General features: G+C 42.7%; 1 protein-coding gene across 1 annotated transcript; it reads right to left on the bottom strand.

The window, feature by feature from the left end:
• Window positions 1-434: 434 nt before the first annotated feature.
• On the bottom strand, window positions 435-27124 carry mgat3b (beta-1,4-mannosyl-glycoprotein 4-beta-N-acetylglucosaminyltransferase b). Its single transcript, XM_079651264.1, has 5 exons — window positions 26806-27124; window positions 20221-20653; window positions 18885-19528; window positions 15204-15486; window positions 435-13963 (listed from the first exon to the last, which is right to left on the bottom strand). Exons 1-5 carry the CDS (start codon window positions 26820-26822, stop codon window positions 13475-13477), a joined length of 1866 nt encoding a protein of 621 aa, XP_079507390.1. The 5' UTR covers window positions 26823-27124; the 3' UTR covers window positions 435-13474.

Below are 27124 nucleotides of genomic sequence, written 5' to 3' on the forward strand. Positions count from 1 at the left end.
CCTTTCTTCACATGAGAGCTACTTTGATAAAATGAAGGTGGCCAAGAGCTACTTGCACCACACCGCTTACATGTATTCACAGAGCCCTCATCAGTATGTATGGCCCTCATGGTGAGTACATCACTGAACATGTTTGCACGTCAAAGTGTTTACAGGTTCTTTAAACTTTAAAGAACCTGTAAACACTTTGACCTGCATACATGTTGATTTAAATGTATAAACTCAGCATTCAGTGTACTAATCTGCTTCCTGTAAGAGTTATGAATACAAATGTGTGCAGTTCATGATGAATGCAAAGTGTGCATCCTAATGAGCTGAACGATGCAGTGCTGCCCTCTAGTGAGAGGAGGGGGGGAGGGGGGTGGATGATGCATATCACCGTCATGCACTCACACATCTGCACACACACTTTCACACACTCACAAAAACAGCAGTTAAAATTTTAAAATTAATTTATTATATGTCTTTGTCATAGAACTCATTGTGTTCATGGTTAACAGACAGCCATTCATATAGAGAACAAAGAGTCTTTCACTCGTCTTCTTCAACTCACTTAGAAATGTACACTCTTCTTTGTGACCCCGCAGAGGAGAAAAATATCCGTTTTTCAAAAGTTTCTTCTTCTAATTTGTGTTTTTTATCTCCCCCCCTCGAGGGGAAGTGTCCTCCTCTTCTTCCTCCTCCTCCTCTTCCTCCCTCTGCATCGTGATGAATGGACGCAGAGCGAGGGAACATCTGAACACACTGGCACAATGATGAAGGGCTGAAAAACCTCTCTCTCTTCTGTCTCACACACACACACACACACACACACACACACACACACACACACACACACACACACACACACACACACACACACGCGCGCGCGCGCGCGCGCGCGCATTCAGAAAGCTACGACACATACACTCTCTCACTCTCTCACTCTCGCACAATTACAGACCCATTTCAAAATAATCAATGAAAAAACAAAACGAAGCCCCAAAAATGATATAAAAAATAAAACTATGCGACCATATACAATCATTATCAGTGCATGGGGACAGAGGGAGGGGCACAGGTTGTGTTGTCGTATGATTTCATAAATATGCAATAGGGTGCGCTCATGTGTAGCCATTGTATGAAAATAAAAAATAACTCCTTGTTTTTCAAAGATCAGCTAGAGAGGTGCAGGAATGAGTCTTAAAACCCGGGAATGAGTCAGCATTTTAGCGCGTCCTTTCCCCTTGTCCGGACGTTAGCCGCCTTTAGTTTAGCGGTGGTGACGTGAAGTCATGTGACCGTGCTGTAGTTCCTTTATAAACGTTAGCTTGTTACTTCAGAAATCATCACGTGGTGTTAATGTGTGGAGATTATCCTGCTGAACTAAACGTGTAAAAATCATAAACGTTTGTTTGACACAGAGATTATTTTCTGCTATAATCCAAAATCACATGGAGGAATCCCATTGGACCAGGAGATGCTGCCTTCAGGGACCAACACAGGAATACGTCATCCCTGCACCTCTCATTAGCATCCCTCCAATATCAAGTAAACCTGCTCGCTTTCTCAAGGATTTTGTCCAACCCTCACATTGTAAACCCTTTTTTTAATTATAATTATTAATAACACAACAAAGTCTGTCACAGAGTGGAAGGCTAAATCTGGCAACATGGCACCAGGGTGAGGAGGATTAGATGGATTTGGACCTGGCAACCGGCCCTAGTTGGTTAATTGGCTGCAGACAGCGCTCTGCCTCGGGGACGGCCAGTCATCTGCCAAGGCCATATTGTTGGTGTGTGTGTGCGTGTGTGTGCGTGTGTGTGTGTGTGTGTGTGTGTGTGTGTGTGTGTGTGTGTGTGTGTGTGTCCAAGCAACATGGCGTCTGTTATTGATCAGTCTGTTGTCTTTAGTCAAGGACAAGATGGACGGAAGGAATGCGATATGTGAGAGGACAGTGTGTGTGTGTGTGTGTGTGTGTGTGTGTGTGTGTGTGTGTGTGTGTGTGTGTGTGTGTGTGTGTGTGTGTGTGTGTGTGTGGACAACACTCCAATAAGCAGCAAATACCCAGACAGTCACAAAGAATCAATTCCTTTTTTTTTTTCTCGTCAGTACTTCTGAAATCAATCTTCATGGAATAACCCTATGTTTATAAGTAGCTTGTGTCTTACTGTTAATTCAAATGTTATTCATGATGCAATTTAGACCACAAAGTCTGTTTAAATCTGAGGTCTCTGCACTGTGTTCTTCTGTTCTCCAGACTTCCTGATGCTGCTTATTGAAGCCGATCCACAACAACACAAATCAATAATAATGAAACCTGCATTAATAAGCATAACAAATCATAACCCCGTTTAACATACAATACACTGCCTGACTAACCAAATCAGATCAATCCCACACACATATTCAAATAAAAAACATCCCTCCAATAAGGTGCAATTCATAGTTTACAAGCAGAAGTGTTTTCTGCATTTCATTTCATGCAACTCAAATAAAAAGCTTTGAAAAACAGACAATGTCTTTTCTGTTTTTGACATCTTGGTCTGTTTGGAGGACAAATAAACAGTGAGGACATCAGTAATAAAAGCGTGAACCCAGCACCGTCAGACATGAAATGGACGTTTTATTTTTCTGCAGGGGTCGGAGCTCCGGCCAAATCCGGTTCTGAGCGGCTGAGCGACGTTAAAAAAAAAAATGTTTTGGGTTGCACAATGGCGAGCCTTTATAGCGAGGACACAAACGAGCGATACAGTAGTCTGACTGTTTCACGGCTACTATCCCACCACACACACACAGAGGCTGTACTGTGTGTGTGTGTGTGTGTGTGTGTGTGTGTGTGTGTGTGTGTGTGTGTGTGTGTGTGTGTGTGTGTGTGTGTGTGTGTGTGTGTGTGTGTGTGTGTGTGTGTCTGTTATCTGCATATTCAAAGCCATGTGTGGGGAAATGAATAAAACCCTCATGGGAAAAATATTCAAATATTCAAATAAAACTTCTCGGAAATCAAGTTGTGTTTACATGTTGTTAAAGTCACATGATGTCAGTAAACACAACACTTACAAACAAACATGGAAACCAAGGAGGTCAAAAAGATCCGTGACGTGGAGTCTATTCTATTAGTAGAGTGGGACAGTGCTGAGCTCACACACACTTCATCCACACACACACACACACACACACACAGACACACACAGACACACACACACACACAGACACACACACACACACACTCACACACACCGCCTTAAAAAGACATTAAATATCAAGCTGCCAAGTGGATAAAGTTACCCCCCCAATAAAAGAACGTTAAATAGAAAAACAGAGGAACCAGATTTAAAAAAAAAAGAATTCTCTCTGTTCCCACCAAAAGAAACGAAAAGTACAGAAACAGATTGACTTCACAAAAGTGCAAAACAAAAAGAAAAGGGTCGAGACGATAAATGTGGGAATCTCCTGTTCCTGATTGTGGGGAATTGAACTTCCTCTGGAGGCTCTCTCTCTCTCTCTCTCTCTCTCTCTCTCTCTCTCTCTCTCTCTCTCTCTCTCTCTCTCCCTCTCTCTCTCTCTCTCTCTCTCTCTCAGGTTAAGGTCAACCCTCTAATTGACGCCATGTTTCTCAGGACTGCAGGTAGGGTTACACAGCGGACCACACACACAGGGGGGGGGGGCAACTAAGTGCATTTACTCAAGTTCTGTTCTTAAGTACACTTTTGAGGAACCTTGCCCAATTATTTCCATCTTATTCTACTGTCTAGTACATTTTGGAGGCCACTTTTTTAATAATTACTCATCAAAATCAGATTTGTGCACACAATACTTAAGACTTTATTTTTAAATGTGATGATTTATCATGGAGTAAACCTTCCAACATTGTATTTAAGTAACTATACCATACGTGGGTTGACAGAAAATGAATTGCTTTCTTAAATAAGAAGATCTGAATGGTTTATCATTTATTGAGTTTTTTTACTCTTAATACTTTAAGTACGTTTTCCTTCAATACTTTTACTTAAGTGCCATTTTTTTTTTGTTGCAGTACTTTTACTGGAAATTGAGTATTTCTAGAGTGTAGTATTAGTACTTTTACTCAAATAAAGAATACTTGTTCCACCACTGCACCCACAACATAAGGAACAAACAGTACAAGGAATAGTTAGTGGACGCCTGAGATGCAGCCTCCATGTCAATCTGCTACGCTTTTGGAACGGCTCGATGTGAGATATTGAGTCTAACGTTGACTCATGTTCTCTCCATGTCTTGCGGTCGGTGGTCTCTGCAGGCCAGTCTCAAGCTTACACACTTTAAACTATTTCTTTCTGGGTCTTTCTTTAGCCACAGGGGCATCGTCAGGCTGAAACAGGAAAAGGCCTTCCCCAAACCTTTGCCGCAAAGCACTCCGTAAGTCCTTGAAGACATGTGTTCGAGATCAACGTCTTCCTATGAATGATGTACTATTTTCTGCCGAAGTCGAGTTATTTCACATCTTTTTCTGTGTTCGCTCCCGCTGGTTTGAAATGGGAAAAAGATCCTCTGATAAAAGTTGGTGGGAGTTTGCAACGCTGTCAGTCAAATCTGATGAAACCACAACCACACAGTTCTGATGAAGCAGATCAGGAGCTGTTGAGTGTCAAAGGGAAGTTTGTGTTCGCTCTGTAGATGACAATATTGATACCAAATACAGTTTAGCAAAAAGTACAGTTTCTCTACAACTCAACGGGTTTTCATTAACGTAATGTCATGATCATTTCTACGTTTTGTTAGGCCAACATTTAGGCGACATTTTAAAGGTTTTCTTAAAAATTCCTTGACACTGAATGACTTGAATGGATATATGGTAGGATGTGTCAAGTAGCAGCAACTTCCACAATGTTAAAGCAACACACTAAACTCTTAACAAATTAGGGATGTCCCGATCACCTTTTTTTGCTCCCGATCCGATTCCGATCATTTGATTTTGACAATTAGCCGATACTGATTTTTCCCGATCCGATCTTTATGCAATGCATTAAGAGAAAAAAAAGCATTCAAGTTGTCCCTTAAGGTTATTTTTTTATTTAAACTGGATATTCTATCCAACATGGATATAGCTTCTTTCTTTCACAGCAGCATTGGATCAGTTCAGTTGTGCAGCATTGGATCAAAACAAAATAAAGCTTATCAGTACTCGTTAGCTTACTGCTACAATTAGACACTGCGCCCACTCTGTTGCCAGATTTGAGAGAAATAAGCAGGTCTATGAAAACAAGCCCCAAAGAAGCAACACATACATGATGTTGTGTCATCTGAAACCAAAACTAAGGCCTCAGGATGACTTTAAGACTTGAACATGGGCATTTTTGTTTTGTAACAATTAATAAAAAAAAAAAAAGTATTTAAAAAAAATAAATAAAAAAAATCCCGATCCCCAATTTTTTTCTCCCGATTCCGATCTTTTGAAAATCACGTGATCGGCTCCGATCCCCGATCACGTGATCGGATCGGGACATCTCTATAACAAATAGTACCTCAAAATCTCTCCCTGATGGTTCCCTGTCCAGTCGACATTTACACGTATTTAGTATGTCTAAAGAGGCCTCAAAACAACTTGATATACATTTACTGAATCCAGCAACACTTCTGGGGGCAATTCAAATTCACCACAACTGACAGGAAACAGATTTTCGACAGTGTCAATCTAAAATGTCCTCACTTCAGAATCTAAACGACTGAAGTTTATAATACTTTTTAAACCAAAGAGCCTAATCAACATATACATCTCTCTGAAACTGCACAGAATGCTGCAGCCAGGGGTGTCCACATACTCTTTGCCATATAGTGTATTTCACACATAAACAAAACGCATTCCCTACTCGTGGCTTTGCACGGACGACGTGGCTTTTCTTCCAACTCAGCGTCCATCTGTCTCTGCAGCGCCGCTCTGACTCTTGTCTATTTATTTCTGCAGTGTCACAACATATGGACTCGTAGACCTGACCTGAAGCCAACAATCTGTCGAGTCCTGACCGCCAAACACACTCCTATCTCGCCAGAAAAAGCCTGACATGTTTACAAGAGTTCCCCAGTCACCCTTACATATGTTTTTCACGATTTCGTATACGCAACACCTCGCCTCTAACTGCTGCGTAATGTGAGTCTCCGTCAATGTCGCAACTTTACAGGATAAACTGGACCGCGCCCAATTTATTTACCCATTAAAACGAGCTATAAACAGAAAGGGAATGTTTTGGGTCTAAATGGAAGAATGTAACATATTGTGGCTTTCTGTTTTTCACTATTTTATTGGGCTGTAAAGTGAGTTCACCCAAATGTCCTCAAGCATCAAGTCATGCAGATGTTGTTGTTTGATTGTGGCCATGTTTGAGATCCACCACCGCAGTCAAATGTTTGTATTTCTTGTCAGACTCACACAGATTTGATTACTTACATTTTTGCAAGTTAAAATGCACTTTGCAGATCTTTTGTTCGACTTCTTGAGATAAGTGAACCTCAGAAGTTAGGTTTTAAACAAAATGAAACCTAAAAAGGTAGCAAGAATGTCCCTATCGGTGGATAACCCACAGGATATGTGGTCAACAGTTTTCAGAGGGACTATAACTTTGTCAGAACATTTTGAAGACACTAAATAGATTTGTTTTGACTTTGCACCGAAAAGCCCATTCAATTAATCTCCATTGTTAAAGGGGTGGCGACAGAAACCTCCACGATGTTCCCAAAGTCTGGGCAGCTAAAAGCGATCCTGGATCCTGCAGCGAGAGGGAAGTGCTTTGGCATTTGGGTGAACCGACCCCTAAAGTAACATTGAGTCATATCCCAAAAAAAAGCTCGTCTTGCACTTGTTTTGGCAATGCTTGTGGTTAGTAAGTACTTTTCCAATCAGCGCTGAAACATCCCTGCAGCTGCTCGAGTTAATGTGATTGCTCAGTTCTTGGAAACCCTTCCCACACAAAGGGAATAACAATGCATTATAGCCAAGGCCATAACAAGAGCAGCAGCTTTCCGTTGCTGCGGGCTTTCTATTTCAAAACATATTCAAGAACCTTCCGCCGATGAAGTGCAAACTAAAGGGGAAAAATGTCTTTAGTGTAGAAACGCTGCATACTTGGGTGCTTTTTGCTCAAAACATTCCAGACGCTTGTCAGAAAGAGGGGGAAAAGAAAGGAACGACTTCCAAGTAAAACGACCCTCTTTTCTCCACACCCTCCTCTTGATTTCCGGCCTCCCTCCCTCCCTAATGTTTCTTGGAAAAGATCAATCGGGGAGAGCCACAGCGCTGGAGGGGGGCCAGAGCCGTGAAGGCATTTAAGCCCGTAGACAAGCAGCCACTCTTCAAGCAAAACAACAGATGGGGGGGGGGGGGGGCAGGCCTGGAGACACACATCTGTGCAGGATAAACACACGTGCTCAATGCATGTGTGCATGGTTAGTTTGTGCAGAAAAGAGGGTAGGGCCAATAATGGGGGGTTTCAAGGCTGCTAATGACTACGTTTACATGCACCCTAATATACAAACATGACCTCGCTGATATCATTTGATGAGGGTCATGCAAACGGTTTAGATATTCAGAACGACGCCTTATTTTGTAGGGTCTTTATGTTAAGACACGTGGGATATGCCGATAATATTCAGTGCTTAGGAGCGTTCATTGAACATGTATGCAGGACATTCACAAGACACGTGTCCAGCTCTGTGCATTCAAAACACATTAACTATCAAACCGTTTGCAGGGCGTTGGTAGAGATGACCAAGAAAATGAGCCAGAAAAGGCTTCGATATCAACAGGTGTTTTAGATGTGTGCGATCATCGCTTAACCTTTCCACAAAGTTGGTCAAAATAAAGGAAACATGGAGGATGTGTTCGCAGTCCAACAAGTCCACCACATGTGGAGAAATGTGTAAATGTATTATTTGTACTTCTATCATTTAAAGGGGAATACTAATTTGTATTACCCATGTTAACAGTTTAGTAGCAATATTGTCAGAATGGTGTTGAAAACCTAATCTTTTGTAAATGTAAACGTCGTTTAGACAATAGTCTGTATCTTCAGGTCTTAACGATACTTATCTGTTAACTATATGTGGTTCTACTCAAGACAAGGGGCTTAAAGAGTACAGATTAATAATTTTAAAAAAGTGCGTAATACATTGTCGTTTGGGGTTTAAAAGATGCCAACAACTACCAAGAAGGGAAGGTGAAGCAAAAAGACGTTAATGAGTGTAGGATCAAGTCTCTTTAAATACGTGTCGACATCCGTGCTTCATACCTATTATTTATTTTTAAGTAAATGTCATTTTATAATGTGTTTGTGTTGTCCTGTAAATTGCAAGTAAATGTGTTCCTGCCTCAGTTCTCTAGATGCCATGGCACACAATGTAAATATGTCTTTAGACAACATCTACATCTTCAGTTTCAAACACTGACCTTGCAGGTTATTGGTAATATCAATAACCGGTAATAAAGACATCCCAGATCTGTTTCCTAGCAACGCAGCTCAGACCGGTCTCACAGGGCGTGTTTAGAGGCTGCAGATATTTCCTTTCCCATGTGTCATCGCTTTATCGATTCTCTGTCCGATCAATAAGCCAAAGCAGGCACCAGGGCACCAGTCAGACCGCCTGTGACGTCTGCTGAGGTTACAATCTACCGAAGTGTCCTTGAGCAAGACGTTGTCAGGCCTTTGGATCCATAACAAGGTGAACAGTTTTTAGTTTGAACTGAACTCATCCGGTTGGACGCTTCTGATTCAACGCCAAGATGACTTTACCTTATCCTAGTGACCAATCAAAGGTGGTTTGGTCCTGATTGTTTCCTCCCTCCTCTCCCTATGTCCTAACCACTTTTCAAACAATAGGACAAGAACGGCGATGTACGGATAACATCTAATAAAAGGTATTTTTCTGGATTGCGTTCATTAACCCTACATTCAGGTCTCTTTTCGATGTCCATCATGAGGTGCTCACATCGCTCCAATCATCATTCAACTGTGTTTTAACTGTCGTTGGATCGTACGTCTTTTTGAACTTAATGATGAGCATTTCCTTTTCTTTTTCCGCGTATTCCAGCGGAGGATGGATTATTTACAAAAGACCTCTTTTTGGATACATCTGTCTGTTCATCGATCGTAGACTTTTGCCACTCCTTGATCTGGTTTACGGCCAAAACTCTTTCATCGATGTTTCATTCCTGGGTCAAAATTTGAAATAATATTGTTGCTGTCCTTGCTCCTTTCCTCATTTTGCCTTCTTGCTGCGATAAGTCAGCTACATGTAGGTGCGTGCTATCTACAGCTTGAATATTTCCCTATGTTTACCATTTCTTTAAACTAAACTCAAGTTGTGAGTTGTACAATTTAGAGACAATCTGTTTTTGTGATTTCCCTCCCTCATCCTCCCTCTGCTCTTTCTCACATTTCACCCTTCGGCCTGCTGTCTGACGACCTCCGGCTGTTTGGGATCTCAGAAGTCGACCAATGGGATCGTTGCCATGATGATAACGTGGCAACAGGCCGAGTGAAGTAACATCTTTCAGCGGGCCGGACAGCCTGCTCTGGCCTGAGTCACCATGACTGTGTAATACGCAAACTATTAGGAAAATGCACTCACTCACTCACCCTGCAGCAGAGAGGTGGGAGGCAGCTCTTATTACATACCTCTCTGCTGACACTCCCTGGCCTTGGTTGGATTAAACATCTCTGAGATAAGGCTTAGTCATAAACCTTTTTAAACACGAAGCAACATGTTGCAAAGATCAAGGTCTGCACATGGTGAGACCTGAAGTCAGAGCGAGGTTTTGTTTGTGTGATTAAATACTTTGGTCAGTTTCATGTTGCTGAGACCTGACTCTATGGATGATATCTTTGCGTATTTCTTATTCCAAAGCATGGCCACGAAATCACCCCCAAAACGAAGTGGTTTCATCTACGATTGCTCACAACTGCCTGAGTTCATGATTTGACATCCCTGATATTATCCACATTGCCAAGAGTTCACTTCTCCTTCTTCCTTCTATGGTTTTGTTCCATCAATCAATACCTTTTTGAAAGTGACACAAATACATCTCATTTATAAACACCTCCATTGTTTGCGCCTCATTTGTCTTTTGGTGTCAAATCCTATTTAAAGCTGGTATCTCCGCAGCCCCTGTGGGTTTGGACGGGAGTTTGGCTCCCGACACCAACAACACAAACCCCGAACAGCTGCTGCCTGCTGGGTAATCTGCTTTCCAAATACGAGCTCCCGTCCACGGGAGACAGCGTGGAAACCAAGCTTTACGCCAATATGCTCACACTTGCACTGTTTTACCGCCTTGTGTGTTTGTTTGGTTTAATTATCTTGTGTTAAATGTGAAGCACTTCTAATTGCCTCTGTGTCTTAAAATGTGCTATACAAATAAACTAACGTTGAACCGTATTTATTTTAAGATTTGAGTATATTGTGTGTGGCGTTCTCGGGGATTCTTGGTCTCCAGATTTCCTTTGACAGCATCTTCAAATCTTTAATCTAATTTGCAAAGATCTCGGCTTGTTAACCGGTTTCGAATAGAAGGACTTATCATGCATGTTGGTTTCATGTTAAGGTTGTGCAGAAGGACTCGATGAGTAAGGGGGATGTGGCTCAAGGACACTTCAAGCAAAGAGGAACAGGTGAAATGTTAATGTTAAGGGTCTTTCAAGTAAAATTAAAGCTTCTAACGTCCAAACAGATTCAATCCTATCCTCGCCTTGCAGAAAACTTCCCTTACTCCAAACAGTCTTTCCTCTAGAGGCACAGTTCGCTTTGAAACTTCTGAAGCCGCGGTAAACAATAACATCGAAGCGCAGACGTGAGGTGGAGAAGCAGATGGTGGACGCAGTCAATCTGCATTTCAGTTTGTTTCGTACTCTTCTGACTCTTTCACCCTTGATAGGTACATCCAGCCCACACTAAACACCCACAAAGAGAAGTATGCTCGCCAAATTGATTCATGAACTTCTGCCAAACAATGTGAGGGGGGGGGATTCAGGCAGCAGCCACATGGACAGACGTCTGCAGCAGGGAGAGAGAGGCTACACGTTCAGATGGTCGAGATCTGTGGCACTGCTAGGGTTACTTCCTGTCCCGTCGAGACACGGGATAGAAATGAGGGCTGGAAGAATGTAAATATATCCCTATTATTGAAATTCTTCGGAGGATTAAGAGGGAGGAGATACACGTCTGGAGGGAAGGAGTTGACATCGAGGCGGATAACCTGCTGAGTTATATACAATGTTAGATGGAGGAGCTTCTTAGCTTTCAAATTATATCCTTTTGGTGTTCTCCAAATATACAGCAAAACAAGACGACTGTCACGACTCTGGGAAAAGAAGCCTTCAGTGTTAGCAGATGACTTTTTGCCAATGAGGGGGCTCAAAGCCTGATATGTTGCGGCATTACTCCTGCCCCCCTCTTTAGGACCACGACTGGATTAGCTATGAATCATTTTCGTTTGTCTTTAAAAAAAAAGCTATCTAGACTGTCTCCCCGTAGAAAGCTCAATAGAAAGTGGATGGATGACGGAGATCCATCGTACTGATCAGGCGAACTCATTAGCATTGACGACGAGGATGTTTTTACTTCGATGAGGAAAGGTTGGGTGTAGAAAGTTGGTGTTGGAGTGTGTGAGTATTTTCCACACACACAACACACCGCCTGTAGTCACGCCTCTGCTGTTAAGTTGCTCGCCATCGTACCGCCGACAAGCGTCAACACAATATTTATCGTCTACATTTGGGCGTTAATAATTGAATATCCTGAGAGACAAGACTTTGTTTTTATTTATAATCAGATGGAAACTGTCTCGTACACTGGCAGGTTACTAGGAGTCGGTCACTCGTTAACTTCAGGGAGACATAAGGTGTAACCCTAACCCTAACCCTAACCCTAACCCTAACCATAACAAGGACCAAAACATAACTTTCAGACATAAATCCACAACTATCTCGCAAACGCCCCGGAGCGACGTCTGCCTGATTTCAATGGCCGGGTCACAGATGTAGAGAGAGAGGTTGGCTGTGGCTCAGGGGGTAAATGTGTGTCTACCTATCGGAGGGTCAGTGGTTCGATATACAGCGGGTCAAAGAGTCTAAAATAGCACCGGGAGTCTACAGTATTGAAGTGCAAGTAAGTAGCTTGGGATAAAAGTGTCCGCTTGATGACATGTGATGTAATAACTGAATTGAACAGAGAAAAGAGGCCTTGTTATGGGATTAGGAGGAAACCAACACTAGAGGAAGAAGAAAGAGGACACTTAGCAGCACGAAAGCAGAAAGGAAGTGTCTGTTTCAGAGAGTGGGCGTCGAGCAGAGAGAGGAATATTAAACTAAGGGGATTCTCGGTCGGCGTTGACCTCGTTTGAACGTTGCCCGAAGAGCACCCACCCACTTATCTCAAAACACGTCTCACACACTCCGCTTTAGTTTCCAAGGGAACGAAGTCATCGCAGTCGCAGCAAGACGAAGCTGAAGGGTCATCTTGTCTTTCTCGATTCCTCTCATCGGACAAACAATGACGGCGAGTTTCATCCGTCTCATATGCCATCGACGGAGTATGATTTATTCAGAGCGTACACACACGCACATTCAGATCACTCGTCCCTGCCACACTGGTGCGTCAGCAGATACTGTGGGAAAGCGTCGAGAGAGAGAGCCTCCTTTTCTTTCCCTTTCATCGCTGCTCATTACTTGCTTTCCCGCCTCCTGTTTCCCCATCTCGCTGCCTCCCCACCCCCCCCCCCCCCCCCCCCCCCTCATTCACAGGCGGTATACCACGCAGTATGACACAAAGATAGACCACACACACACACACACACACACACACACACACACACACACACACTTTCAAACACACAAGGTGCATGTGGACATTGAGACATTTCCATCGATTCATTCCTTCCGTTTGGCAGTGGGTTCTCCAGCGGGGTGTAATGGGATTTATACTTATCTACTGAGACCAAAGAATAACGCAAAACATGTCTGTTTCTAGAAGGAGGTCACCAAATATGACAGGAAGACATCTGAAGTGGGAGAAAGAAGTGGGAACATCAGCCGTAAACTTTAGTACACACAGAAAAAAAACAATTTCCAAGTTTCTCCACTCGGCTCTGTAATATATCTCTCTTTGCTTCCAAACGACCAATCAGCTCGGGGGAAGAAAGAGAGGACAGGGTGACAGAAAGAGAGACAGCTTGGCTCCTCCCCCAAAAAAGGGAGGGATGAGGAAATCTACGATGTTGTTTATCCAGTGGTTGTATCGTCTCAGAGACCTCTCTGTGAATCCAAGGACGATGCGGTTCAGTGATCCCTTTTTTCACCCCAAAATAATTTTTTTAAGAGATTGCAACATCAGTGCTGCCTGGTGAACATGTAGTATCCCTCCAATGAGAGGTGTAGTTCTTCAGTACCGTTTCGCCCCCCAAAACTCAGTGCCGAGGCCTCATTCGGGTCCTACTAGTTACGTCACATATTCTATCCTTGCAGAACTCCTAGCCCTCGGACGCTTTGCTGTAAGGGTTCTCCAGGAGGTAGCGGTACCGTTCATAGTGCTCCAGCATATACTTTGGGGCGTACATGTGCTCTTTGGCGTCCACAGGGGGGTATTCCTGAAGGGAGCCATCGAACCAGCCCCCCGTCCGGATCAGATCCCGGATGTAGTTGAGGTCACGTTTGTCCTCGTAGTCCCCCCACCGCGGGAAGTCTCCGTTCTGAGCCGACACCAGCTTGAAGAAGATGCCCTCGGGCCTGAAGCACCAGGAGCAGTGCCAGCCGGCGAAGTGGAAGGGGCTTCCCACCGACCACTGCACCAGGATGTGGCCCGTGTCGTTCTCGTACTTGCGGAAACCCGGCATGGTGTAGTACTCGCGGCGGCGGAGCTTGATACCGTCGCCATCGTAGACGTCTCGGAGCATCCCCACTGTGCAGCCGGACACCACCTCCAGAGAGCCAAACTGCTTCCAGAAAAATCCATACAGCGACTGGAAGTGGGAGGAGAAGAACCAGGAATTATGAACAGAGACACATAAATAGATATTAAAGGTCTACTGATTATAGCCATATATTATAGGTCTCAGATATATAACAAACATGTCTATGAGGTGTTTTGCTCAAAATACCAAACAGATCACGCATTCTGTCATTTTCAGAGGTTTGGGTACGGAGGAAAAGAGAGAAGGTTTTTTTTCCTGACACTTCGTGAGTCTCCTGACGCACCGGGGACAAATATTTATATATAAAAGACGTCAAAAAGTGCATTTTGCATGATAGGAGACCTTTCAACCTAAATCCAATTTGTCAAATTATGAACGAAGACAGGCACATTCTTGGAATTGGTTGATTAAAGATCCGCCCAATATCTTATTATGGTTTGAAAAGCTGATGTCCATGTTGCCATTGCTGAGGTTATCACACGTGTTAAAAGGAACTCTGGATGAGTTCGTTTGGAACTGGTCCCTAATTGCACCGTACATGAAAGAGGAATGGTCCAGTGTTTTAACTATTGGCCTAAATATAATAATATATGTGCTCACACACGAGTACCACACTAGGCTTTCTTTTTTTCAACATCTATTTTGTGGATTTTATTATGTTTCGTCCTAAATCTTTTGGTATTTCACTTGATTGTGTAAAGTCAATCGTACTGTAATTGTTTGTAATCTTGATATGTTCCTTTGTTTGTTTTACTGTTACAGACCACAGAGTTCACACAGCTTGAATAATCCATCTGAACTCTAACCGGGACACACACATCCATATCGTGCCAAATCCACAACCTAATTTCCTGGAGACCCCATATTCGTTGCCCTCCTGGTGAAAAACAAACACTACGGGGTTAGATTTCTCTCAATAAGTACTAGATTTTAGTCGAGGCCGGCGGAAAGTTTGTCTCAAAACTCTGTGTGTGTGAAAAGACGATCCACAAGCAGAGATCAGAGATCTGATCGAAAGTTGTCAATGTTAGAGAGAGATTCACACATTCCTTTTGTTTATTTGTAAACTAATTATAGTATTCACAGATCTTTTATTTGTGAGAATATTTTGCGTATTTGCAGATCCGTTTTACATTTGCACATTTTTCTGGGGGGTTTGCAAATCTTTTGAATGCATTCGTGGATGGTGTTTTCCATTCACAAATCACACATTTACACACAAATCATTTTTATGTTAACACAAATATTATTGAGACAAATCTAACCCCATAAAGCACTGAGTTGTTACCTTGCGCATATGGATGGCGAAAGGCTCCGTCCAGCCATCAAACAGCTTGAGGAAGAGGAGGCCCTCTCGTGCTGGGATCTCATCTGCGTCGTTGATGACGAAGACGTCGTCCGATCTTAGACCCGACACCCTGGACAGGCCGTTGTGCGTCAGGTAGGTTCGCAGGTAGTCGTCCGCGATCCAGCCGTCCTGCCGACCGCCCTCTGGGAAGTGATCGAGGAACACGTACAGGATCTTGTGACGAATGTAGTCGTACGTACCGTTGAGCAGGAGCCGCAGGAAACTGGGGGAAAATCATATTAGACGACATTTAGTGGATTCTCTTAAAGTGCCATTAATGTGTGTGTTGTAATTTAGGATGTATTCCAATGTTTTGGTTGAATCCCTTCCGTTCTAGATAGCCATTTTTATTCCAGAAGGGTTAGACATTTGTCAGTAGACTCTTGACACTTGCTGGAGATCAACAATGCAAATGTAACCAATCACATCGTTCATTAGGACTTCTTACTGCATTTATCTAAAAGGTACCCTGTGGAGTTTTAAACCACAAGTGGTGCTACAAAATAACATTTTGATTGCATTCTTTACAAACTCATGTAAGAGGAAGCAGGTGCACCGTAGGGATTGGTTTCAAGCTATTCCAATGATTGACAGTTTGTGATTCTACCAAGGGAAAGGGGGTGAAAAAGGATCATATAAAAAATGCACGTCCTAAAACATTAACTAACGAACAAAAACTAAGAATTTCTTTGGACTTCAAGAATCCATACAATTAGGGTTAGTCCCTCTAGTTCAGGGGTGTCAAACTCAAGGCCCGGGGGCCAAATACGGTCCGTGACTTCCTTTTCTGTGGCCCCACAAGAGCTTGCAAAGAATATAATATGTTTGTTATACGGTTACATGATGATTTACAGAAGCACGTTGCCCATAAACTACATGTCCCACAATGCATCTCAAATTAGACTTTTTAAAAAAAATATTACTTTTCTTTTAAATGTCAATTCTGTTTTTTGATTGTGACTTGTTTTCCAGAATTTGGCTTTTCTTTTTAAATCATTTTGTGAGATTCTCACTGAAGAGACTTGCAATTATTTGCCCCAGTCTTCTGCTTTCAGACGTAGTTAATTATGAAGTTATTACCCGATCCAATAACTATATATATATATTTATATATGTATTTTTACATGCTTTTTCATGTTGAATGTCAAACATTTATAAAAAAACTAGATTCATAATGGTGCTTTTGTATGATTCCTAGATATCTGTCGATTAAATCAACTAATTGCTAAATCATTGTTCGTCCATTTGGAGTTTCTTTACGTGCAGACACCCCCACCTACCTGCCTTCTGTGTTAAACATTGTAAACCTTACTAAATCATTTTCAAATTCACAACCATGCAACCCTTACATGACTATAACATTAAGCAACAGAGACTTCCTGTTCACCGTAAGGGATTCAACGACTCAAGCAAGTTTCAAAAGTCAGATTATTTACTTTCCCCCTCATACTGTAGAAACTGATGCTGCATGGGACAACAAAGCAACAAAGCGTAACATGCATTAGTATTGGCAAAGACCTGAAGCCCAGAAAGAGAACCACAGGCAACAAGGAGTTCTTGTTTTACAAAGGAGGCCTTTCAGAACAGAGACCTCGTGTCCATACACCGATCCTACTGGAAGAACGACTCCATTAACCTGTTGATATGCATATCGAGGGAGACTGCTCACTGACCGTTACCACTCTCATGCGGTGTCACATCCGATGATTGAACACACCAATCTTCTTCGCCGAGGCCGCACACAGAGTCAATCATGTCGCTCTTGTCATAATCTGCTGTAAAATTGCTCCCGAGGCATTTGGGTGCTGTTGCCAAAGGATCATCGCTGTAATTGTTATTCCGCACACTGATACTGGAGAAGCATGAAGGTTGGCTGTAAACAAGAACTGAACGCTGTAAACGATTACTACTCAATGCATCGTGTCGAAAGTTGGCAAACACTTCTGTGATTCTGTCCAATTGTGTATTCATTATATGATGAATGTGGAAACGGAGCATAATTGTTGATTTAAATAAAGTAACATATGATAAGGAGTGTTGCTCGATATCGGAAAAAACTGACATTGGGATTTTTCTGTGATATACTGTATATATTAAGCTAAATGAAAAAATACAGGAAATGTGCCAGTTTTCTAGCCACTGTATTCCTATACAACTTGCTTTCTTTTCAAAAGTCTTCCTGGTGGTGGTTGAAGATTATCTCGCCTGTTTTATTGTATGATAAATAGATCAAGAATGTTTGTGGTTCACCCGCATGTAACCAAACACGCTTAAATAAGGATCTATTGACGTCTTTTAGTTAATTTGCCCTACTTGACATGCACTGCTTTACTTCCTTATTTCTCTTATGTCTTTAGTGTATTGTAAGTTGCAGTGTTGGAAGGGATTTAAGATTGTATTACCAACCACTACACTGCAAACATGCTCACACAATCCATCAGGCAACCTTACTTTTAAGACCTGATGATGACATGATTATATTATATGATATTTATTAGGGATGTAACGATACCAAAAACTCACGGTACGATAATATCGTGATAACAAGTCCACGGTGCATATTTATCGGGATATTGAATAATAAAGAAAACATTTTTAATTGAACAATTTTTCACTCGTAAAAATGTTCTTTATTAAATAATAAATCTGATTTGTACAGCATTTTAGTTGGATAGCAGTATTTTAAAGTGTCAAAAACAAAGTGACAGTAACAGACTGGAACAAGAAAACCATTGTTTGTGTACCTAGGTTACTAGTACTACCAAACAAAGTAGGCCTGTTGGCAGCAGTGGGTCAAACTGTGCATTGCCTCTCCACCACTACAAAGACAATACAGTTGTTGCCAAGAAGGAGAGGCTTATTGACAGGGCGAGATTTATACATATACTGTTGGTACATGTCAATGTCTCTAGGTGTGTACATGTAGCCCTGGAAATACGTTTTCCATTTGTGTTATCTGTTGTTTCATGTTCATGTTGTAACCTGCTTGCTGCAATGTTGGACAGGTCTCTCTTGAAAAAGAGATTGGTGATCTCAATGGGACCATCTGGTTAAATAAAGGTTTAAAAAAAAAAAAAAGGTGTTTAACATTTTTAAATTTAATTTTTAAATGTAATATTTTCTTTTTTTAATCGCGGTAGATTTTGTCTGTCTCACGGCGGTATTGGGAAGTTTATTTATCGCAATACCGCGATATTCAGTATATCGTTACATCCCTAATATTTACACAGTTAACTTCACTGCGCTGTGATACAAGTGTCACACTTGTCTCTAAGAAACCGTGAAGTTTGCTCAGCATGCACGCCATTCTACAAGGTTTTACTGCCACAAAGAGTCACCTTCTGATGACCATGAAGCAGCTCAGTTACACATCAAACATCTTGACCATGGAGTCTTGGATAACCTCCACACACACACATTCACACACACGAGAGTGGTGTCTTCAAAGTCAAAGTCAACTTGTGTGTACAGATAGAGAAATCGAAATACCGTTTCCCCCGATCCCGATTACAAAATACAAATATGTATATAAATGTATATAAAAAATGTATATACCTATAAATACACAATCAACAGACACATCTATACATATGCACACATTAAGACATAAATAAGTCTTACCTCAGAGGCCGTTTCTCTCCGTATGCAGTGAAGTTGGATTCACAGACGAGGAAGAGATCGACTGCCTGTGAGAGCTCGTGAAAGCGTACGTGCAGCAGGTCGAACTCGTGGTTCACGTTGATGGCGTTGATGACCCTCCGCGGGGTTTCTCTGGGCGTCAGCCGCTCCTTAGTGGGCAGGTTGGAGTGGTACACCATGGTGGGAACCCCGCAGTACGGCCCGTGCCACCCCGGCCGACACACACACTTCACCAGACGCTTCCCATTCCCTCTGGCTCTGGTCTTTGCTTTAGGATTCATGGAGGGCTGCTGCTGGACCTCCAGAGGTTTCCTTTGCCCAGCATTTCGATTACCTTCCCCTGCTCCGTTAGCCAAAACCCCCCCAGTTTTCCCAGAGTATTCCTTTTGGGTAGCCACCTCTGTCCCCTGCCTAAAACAAAAGGCTCCGGCTTTGGTTCGGACAAAGAAAGCTGTTCTGTCATTGAGGAGCTGGTGATTGCGGGTGTGGAGGTCTCCCAATAATTTTAAGGGGTCGGGCATCCGTTTTTTGTCCTTGTGCAGCTTCCCCACCAGGAGGTTCTCCGGGAGGTCAGGGCCTGCAGGGTGACTCGGGTTTCTGGGTTTCAAGTGGTCTTCAGCTCTCTCCTGGAGGAAAGACCAAGAAGAGACGGGATTACAAAAACATCACCCGGGACCCAAAGCATGTTCTAACAGAGAATCTGAACTGCTACCATCTGATGGAGATTGAATGAAGTCAGCCTGAAGCATCCTCTGTGCTCCAGTCTGTCCTCTCAGTGAACACAGAGCTGATTCCAGATCAGATGCACGCTGAAGGCTCTTTGAGCAGTGATCCTGCTGTTATGTTAAATGTTTGTTTTTCAAGTATTGTGTCTTGATATCTGTCTATGTTGATGTCACACATGGAGCTGCTGTTATGCAAGGAGCATTTCAGACTTGATCTGACTATTCAAGTATTATCGTATCGTTATCGTTTTAGGGTAACTTATAATAATAATAATAATACATTTGATTTTTATAGTGCCTGTCTACATAAATATCTATATTTTGTTGACATTGATAAACAGATAGGTAAACCAAGGAAAAACTAGACAGTTGGGCATTGAAATTCGAATTATGCTAACTAGGATTGGGCAATTGGAAGAATATATTGCACCAATAAACCTTATTCGTCTTCAGCTCTCTCCTGGGAGGAAAGACCAAGAAGAGAGAAGGGGGTTAGGGTAACATAAATGTCTACATTTTGTTGCCATTGATAAACGAATATGTAAACCAAGGAAAAACTTTAAATTCTTAAATGTTCATAATGTTTCACTCACATCACTGGGATTGTCCCCCCGCTGGTTCTCTTCTGGTTTCTCCCAGGGGTGAGGGGGTGCCGGCTCGTCCCTCAACCTCACCTCTAGCCCTGCATTACCAATGATCCCATCTCCTCCCACCACGACCCCCCCGATCCCCAGTCCTCCAACGCCTCCATCGCCCGCCACCGCTCTGTTTTTGGTGTCCGATTGGCGGAGGATGGGAAGGGGCGGGGCCTCTTCTGGGGAGGCGGGGCTAATCGGGGTGCTGCCCACGCCCTTCTCCCTCCAGAAGAAGCCGGTGACCATGATGAAGGACTTGATGTTGGGGTAGGGGGCGGAGAGCTCTCGCAGCAGGGACACGTAATGGAGGGCCTTGTAGTAATGCAGGAAGGAGATGACGCACAGCCCCACCGTGCACAGCAAGAACACCCTGTGCCGCCGCATTTTCATCCTGAAAACACAGAAGAAGAAAAGGAAACATGAGTAAAGACTGTTCCATCTTAAAGGTCCCCTGTTATACTGTTTTTCATCAGGTCTCAGATATATCCAGAGCCTGTCCCTGATTGGCTCCAAAAACCAAACAGATCATTGCAGCATTACCCATAATCCCCTCTGTTTCAGCCCTGTTTCAAAAGTGCTGATTCTCTGTCTGTTACTTTAGATGAAAACAAGGAGGGGGGGTTACCTTGGTTGCTGATTGGCTAATGGTTACACAAGCCAAAACATCGTTATGACATCATCAAGTGTCCAAAATCTGATCAGCTCATTTTCAGACAGGTTTTTATAGAAATGGATCAAAAAGAGAGAGAATCTTTGTTCCTGAAACTTTCAGAGTCTCTTTCCACAGAGGGGACACATGTTGATGTAGAAGAGACATGAAGAAGAGGGGACACATGTTGATGTAGAAGAGACATGGAGAATAGGGGACACATGTTGATGTAGAAGAGACATGAAGAAGAGGGGACACATGTTGATGTAGAAGAGACATGAAGAAAAGGGGACACATGTTGATGTAGAAGAGACATGAAGAAGAGGGGACACATGGTGATGTAGAAGAGACATGAAGAAGAGGGGACACATGGTGATGTAGAAGAGACATGAAGAAGTGGATTTTGCATAATAGGTGACCTTTAAGGCAAGGCGATTCAAAGTGCTTTACAAAAGTGGAATTTAAAAACAGTAATTAAAAAGAAAAGATAATAAAAGAAATATTAAAAGAAAAAAATACATGAATAAAAGTTAAAGTGCAGGTTAAAGGTCACATGTCATGCTTTTCCGGTTATCACCCGTCCCCTTGTGTGTTATGAAGGTTTTCCTGCATGTAAACGGTCTGCAGAGTCAAAACCCTCAAAGTACACCCTGTAGCGAGTAAAACTCTAACACAGAAAATACCTCCCCAAAACGCCTCGTTGGTGAAACGTCATCATGACGTCATCATCCATTTGATTCTGCCGGGTACGGGTCCATTTAGTTCCGGGTACGTGCTTACGAAAGCCCGGAACTAAATGGGCCAATCCATGGAACTAAATGGGCCCATCCGTGGAGCCGTTACGTTAAGCCCCCGCTGATTGGTCCAAATTGACCAATCCACACACACACTCAGTGCAGGCAACCCTGCTGATTTCTGCTCCGTGCAGCTGGCTGATAACAGACAGTTGGGATCCCGCGAAATTCTCTCTGCAGACCCATTCTCACAGCGTTTATCAACCTATAAACCTTTTTCTTACTCAATATCAAGCCACACTTATTGTTTTTATTTCGGCTGTGACTTTGTGTGTGTTCAGGTTGTGTTTGGCTGTGTTTGGCTGTGTATCGCTAAACAAGGAAATCACGGAGGGGGGGGGGGGGGGGGGGAGGAGCTGCAGCGAGCCGTTTAGTGGAGAAAGTGAATACTGGTGAATACACATACTTTACAGAGATGCTGTATGCGAAACCAATCTGAGTTTGGAAAATTGCACAGTATTTTTCTATGTTAGTATACCTCAACAACGGAATTATGATCAGTGGAAATGGCCATGACATGTGACCTTTAAGATGTGAATAGTTCAAGTAAAAGCAGCAGCAAAAAGAAAAGTCTTCAGTCTGGATTTAAAAGAAGTCAGAGTTGCAGCGGACCAGCAGGTTCCTGGGAGCTTGTTCCAGATATTTGGAGCATAATAACTGAACGAAGAAGAAGAAACATCAAAAAACCTTTTCCGCTCAGGAAGAAGCTCTTTAATTCCCTGCATCTTCTTCTTCAGTGGGCGAACCACAATTAACTTAGAAGTAATGGCCTCTGGGCTGTTAAAAAGCAATGCTCAGAATGAAAGTTAGGAGGAAGGTTTTAGCTTCAAGTGCTTCAGGGCTTTCAGTCCGAAAACTAACGGGTTACCACTCAGTCTGTTGTTTTCTACTTTAATTGCAAAAAAGTAACTGAAAAGGAGTAAAATTGACCCTTTTCCGCACTTTGGGTTGTTTTTATGGGTTTTAGTGCATGTCAAGGGTCTGCAAAGGTTAAAATCCCTGTGTTCCCTTCAAAGGACGTTTCTCATCCACTCTCTGGGGGATTTTCCCTTTGGATTTTGGATTATTGCAGTAAATAATCTCTGTTGCAAACAAACGTATCAGTCACATCATTTGTAATGGAGCCTTACTACAATCCTCTGAAGCGCAATGACCTTTATAATACATGACGCTTTAGGAAGCTGAAATCGATTACTAAAACAAAATGTGAATTAATCGAACATCACTTAACGGTTTACTATTATTAAACCTGATTTGCTCCCAGGGGATTAGAGAGTCCTCTCCTGCTGATGTTCAGGTGTATATCAGTATGTAGTGTCTCTACTTTAAAGAGTCCTCTCCTGCTGATGTTCAGGTGTATATCAGTCTGTAGTGTCTCTATTTTAAAGAGTCCTCTCCTGCTGATGTTCAGGTGTATATCAGCATGTAGTGTCTCTACTTTAAAGAGTCCTCTCCTGCTGATGTTCAGGTGTATATCAGTATGTAGTGTCTCTACTTTAAAGAGTCCTCTCCTGCTGATGTTCAGGTGTATATCAGTGTGTAGTGTCTCTACTTTAAAGAGTCCTCTCCTGCTGATGTTCAGGTGTATATCAGTATGTAGTGTCTCTACTTTAAAGAGTGCTCTCCTGCTGATGTTCAGGTGTATATCAGTGTGTAGTGTCTCTACTTTAAAGAGTCCTCTCCTGCTGATGTTCAGGTGTATATCAGTATGTAGTGTCTCTACTTTAAAGAGTCCTCTCCTGCTGATGTTCAGGTGTATATCAGTGTGTAGTGTCTCTACTTTAAAGAGTCCTCTCCTGCTGATGTTCAGGTGTATATCAGTATGTAGTGTCTCTACTTTAAAGAGTGCTCTCCTGCTGATGTTCAGGTGTATATCAGTATGTAGTGTCTCTACTTTAAAGAGTCCTCTCCTGCTGGTGTTCAGGTGTATATCAGTATGTAGTGTCTCTACTTTAAAGAGTCCTCTCCTGCTGATGTTCAGGTGTATATCAGTATTTAGTGTCTCTACTTTAAAGAGTCCTCTCCTGCTGATGTTCAGGTGTATATCAGTATGTAGTGTCTCTACTTTAAAGAGTCCTCTCCTGCTGATGTTCAGGTGTATATCAGTATGTAGTGTCTCTACTTTAAAGAGTCCTCTCCTGCTGATGTGCAGGTGTATATCAGTATGTAGTGTCTCTGTTTTAAAGAGTCCTCTCCTGCTGATGTTCAGGTGTATATCAGTATGTAGTGTCTCTACTTTAAAGAGTGCTCTCCTGCTGATGTCCAGGTGTATATCAGTATGTAGTGTCTCTACTTTAAAGAGTGCTCTCCTGCTGATGTTCAGGTGTATATCAGTATGTAGTGTCTCTACTTTAAAGAGTCCTCTCCTGCTGATGTTCAGGTGTATATCAGTATGTAGTGTCTCTACTTTAAAGAGTGCTCTCCTGCTGATGTTCAGGTTTCATCACATCCAGTGCCAACAGAGCTAACCCAAAGACCTCATCACACCCCCTCTTCATCCCATCTCCTCATCAAATCCAGATCTTCAGCATCATCACCAGTGTCTAGACCCCGGGGGGTTCCCTATATGCTCACGGCTGCATCCCCCCTTTAGATATAGAGAGGCGAAGTCCCGCCCTTCTACTTCCGCCCCATGGGACCTTATTTCAGAAAAAGTATGTATTGAAGTCAATGGGGTGAGAAAACGTATCTTTCGATCCCATTTGAATTGTGCCACGAATTACACATATGATGTTTGTCAATTTAAAAAAATCATTTCCATGTCAAAAAAGTCACAGTTTGTCGTAAAACTGTTGAAATATAAGACTATGAAAAATACGCAACTAGAAAGACTACAAATCCCAGAGTCGCGTAAGTGATGTTAACGTTACACATTACACTCGTGTTACCCACCGAAACCTTGTAAAGCCGGTCCCGCATGCTGGCTCTCACGGAACAAACTAACTCCCCTTGTGTGTATGTACAGCTCTCAACATGCCCAGACTTGGAGTGATTTTCACCTCTTTTAATACTTTTCACCTCGTTCTGAAAGAAAGAAGTGAAATGTGCCAACGTGACGGCCGTCTTGGTGTGTGGTGCGAGATGGGAGACGTAGTTCATTGAGCGGTTTCACACAAACAAAGTGTTACTTCACAGTTTTACCACACATTTTAATTAGTTTGACTTCCAAAATTATCTTCTAAATTGACAAACATCATATGTGTAATTCGTGGCACAATTCAAACGGGATCGAGAGATAATCTTTCTCTCTCCATTGACTTCAATACATACTTTTTCCGAAATAAGGTCCCATGGAGCTCCCTCGGAAGGGGAGGGACTAGGCGGGTCTAATCGGGACCCCCTTGAAAACGAGATGGTGCATCTCAAGGGATTTATCCCAATGAATAAAACATTTCTATATATAATCGCCAAAGACTTAACATTTATCATATGGCACGTGTCAATAAATGTTCTTTAAACAAAACGAAGTCTCTCCTGCTTGAATTTAAATTCACTAAAACGTATAAAACACACTACAGGAGACGAATACTCCAAAAGCAGAACAGGACCTCTTGAACGAAGCATGCCCTCTGGTACTGACGCTCTCTTCAGAGGAGGCTGTGAGAATGAGTCCGTTAGCGGTGCAGCTCTGACTCAGATATGCAGCCGGACAGAGAGGACAGAAACTCCTGCTGCTCGGTCAGAACACTAATGATTCAGAGCTGATACGAGGAGGCGATGGGAGCAGAGGGGAGTCAAAGGGGGGAGGGGCTGCTTCTGAAGCCTCCTCTTTCAACTCCTCACTATTATCTGTCATCTTCACATCCCCTCTCCTCCTCGTCCTCGTTTCCCACACAGCGAGACGAAGAGGAGGAAACGAGGAGGAGGAGCTTCTCCCCCGAGAGGACAGCGAAGGGGAGGTGTCTCTCTGCTGCAACAGTGACACTTCACTGCACGTCCAGACGGTCCAAACACACAGCGTTTTGTTTCATGGGATGCTTTTTTGAATGGGTGATCTGTTTGGTATTTTGAGCAAAAAACTTCATAGACATGTTTTTTATATATTTTTATATATCTGAGATCTATGCTATTGCCTACAAATAGCATGACAGGCCTACTTGTCAACCCTCCCGATTTTCGCGGGAGACTCCCGATTTCATTGCCCTCTCCCGGTTTCCTCCCGGGGTCATATTTCTCCCGATTTCTGACAAAATCCGATTTACACACGACTGTTTCCACTCGGACTTTAATACAGCTACACCATTGTTTGGTTTCCATGGTAACACGTCTCTTTAGTAGCGCGCGCAACTCAAAGTCTGAGAGGGTGAGGCAGATATTCACAGAAAACAGAACAAGAATCGACAACTACTCTACTCTCTGCTCACTCCTTTCCTGTAAGATAGAGGTCCTGCCCACACATATGCTCCATCAAGGACGGTGCTACAGGCCGCAAGGCAGTGCACTTACAACGACCATAAGCATGTTAATGTTAATCTAACAGCTCCGGCGATCCACTAGCACCCCCCCCCCAATTTTGCATTATGAATGACAGGTGACCTTTAAGTTATAACTTATAGCGAAATCAATCAAATGGAGGTCAATTATTCTTGAATATGCTTTCAGAAACGTCACAGCTCTCTGTAGGGTCTCAGTGGGTCTGTTTGCAGCTCAGGAGCCTCAGGTTGATCATCAGGGGAAACATGAAGGGTTGGTTTCAAGGTGTGAACATTTATCAACTTTAATTGATTGAATGTATTTGCTTACTAACACATGAATACTACTGAGCAATGTCTGTTTTCATATTTATTTAAGAAGTACAATATAAGAAAAGCACACGTCTCAGGTGCGGTCCGTATTGCATTTTGTTGAATCATTTGAAATCAACAAAAACTCCATCTTTTCAAAAACTTACCTTCAAGGCTTTTTTTTGCACTCTTCACCTTGCCACAATATGCCTTCATTAAACTTCATCAACAAACACCACCTCAACCACCAAGAGCCACACCTCCTCCTCCTCCTCCTCCCTTCAAACCAGCAGGAACACACAGGAAGCTGCATCTTAAATCACCCTCTACCCTTTCACCTTCACCAAGCCACCCCTTCACCATCAGAGGCACTTACACACAGAGTAACCGCATTACTCCAACATGTCACCGGACGGGGCTTCAGCTTCCTGCAGGGGGACGGAGAGTCAAATATCTGCTCAACGCTTTGCATTTAGGACCAGAGATGAAGATTAGCTATTAGCTATAGTCTGGCATGTTGCATCTCTTCTCTTTGCTGAGATTAATGTATTTGTATGCATGGTTTATAAATACATTTAATCACCTGATATGAAGCAGGTGAGATGCTGATATTATTCAGAGGAAAAGGACAGAAGATAGTGTCAGTATGTAATGTCTCTACTTTAAAGAGTCCTCTCCTGCTGATGTTCAGGTGT

The sequence above is a fragment of the Notothenia rossii genome (genome assembly GCF_949606895.1).
Source record: "Notothenia rossii genome assembly, chromosome: 1".
NCBI classification, from domain to species: Eukaryota; Metazoa; Chordata; class Actinopteri; order Perciformes; family Nototheniidae; genus Notothenia; species Notothenia rossii.

Coding starts and splice junctions, on each gene's coding strand:
- mgat3b (XM_079651264.1), bottom strand. Junction 19,529..20,220: donor GGGGGGACAATCCCAGTGAT/GTGAGTGAAACA, acceptor TCTTTCCTCCAG/GAGAGAGCTGAAGACCACTT. Junction 15,487..18,884: donor GGAGAGAAACGGCCTCTGAG/GTAAGACTTATT, acceptor ATTTTCCCCCAG/TTTCCTGCGGCTCCTGCTCA.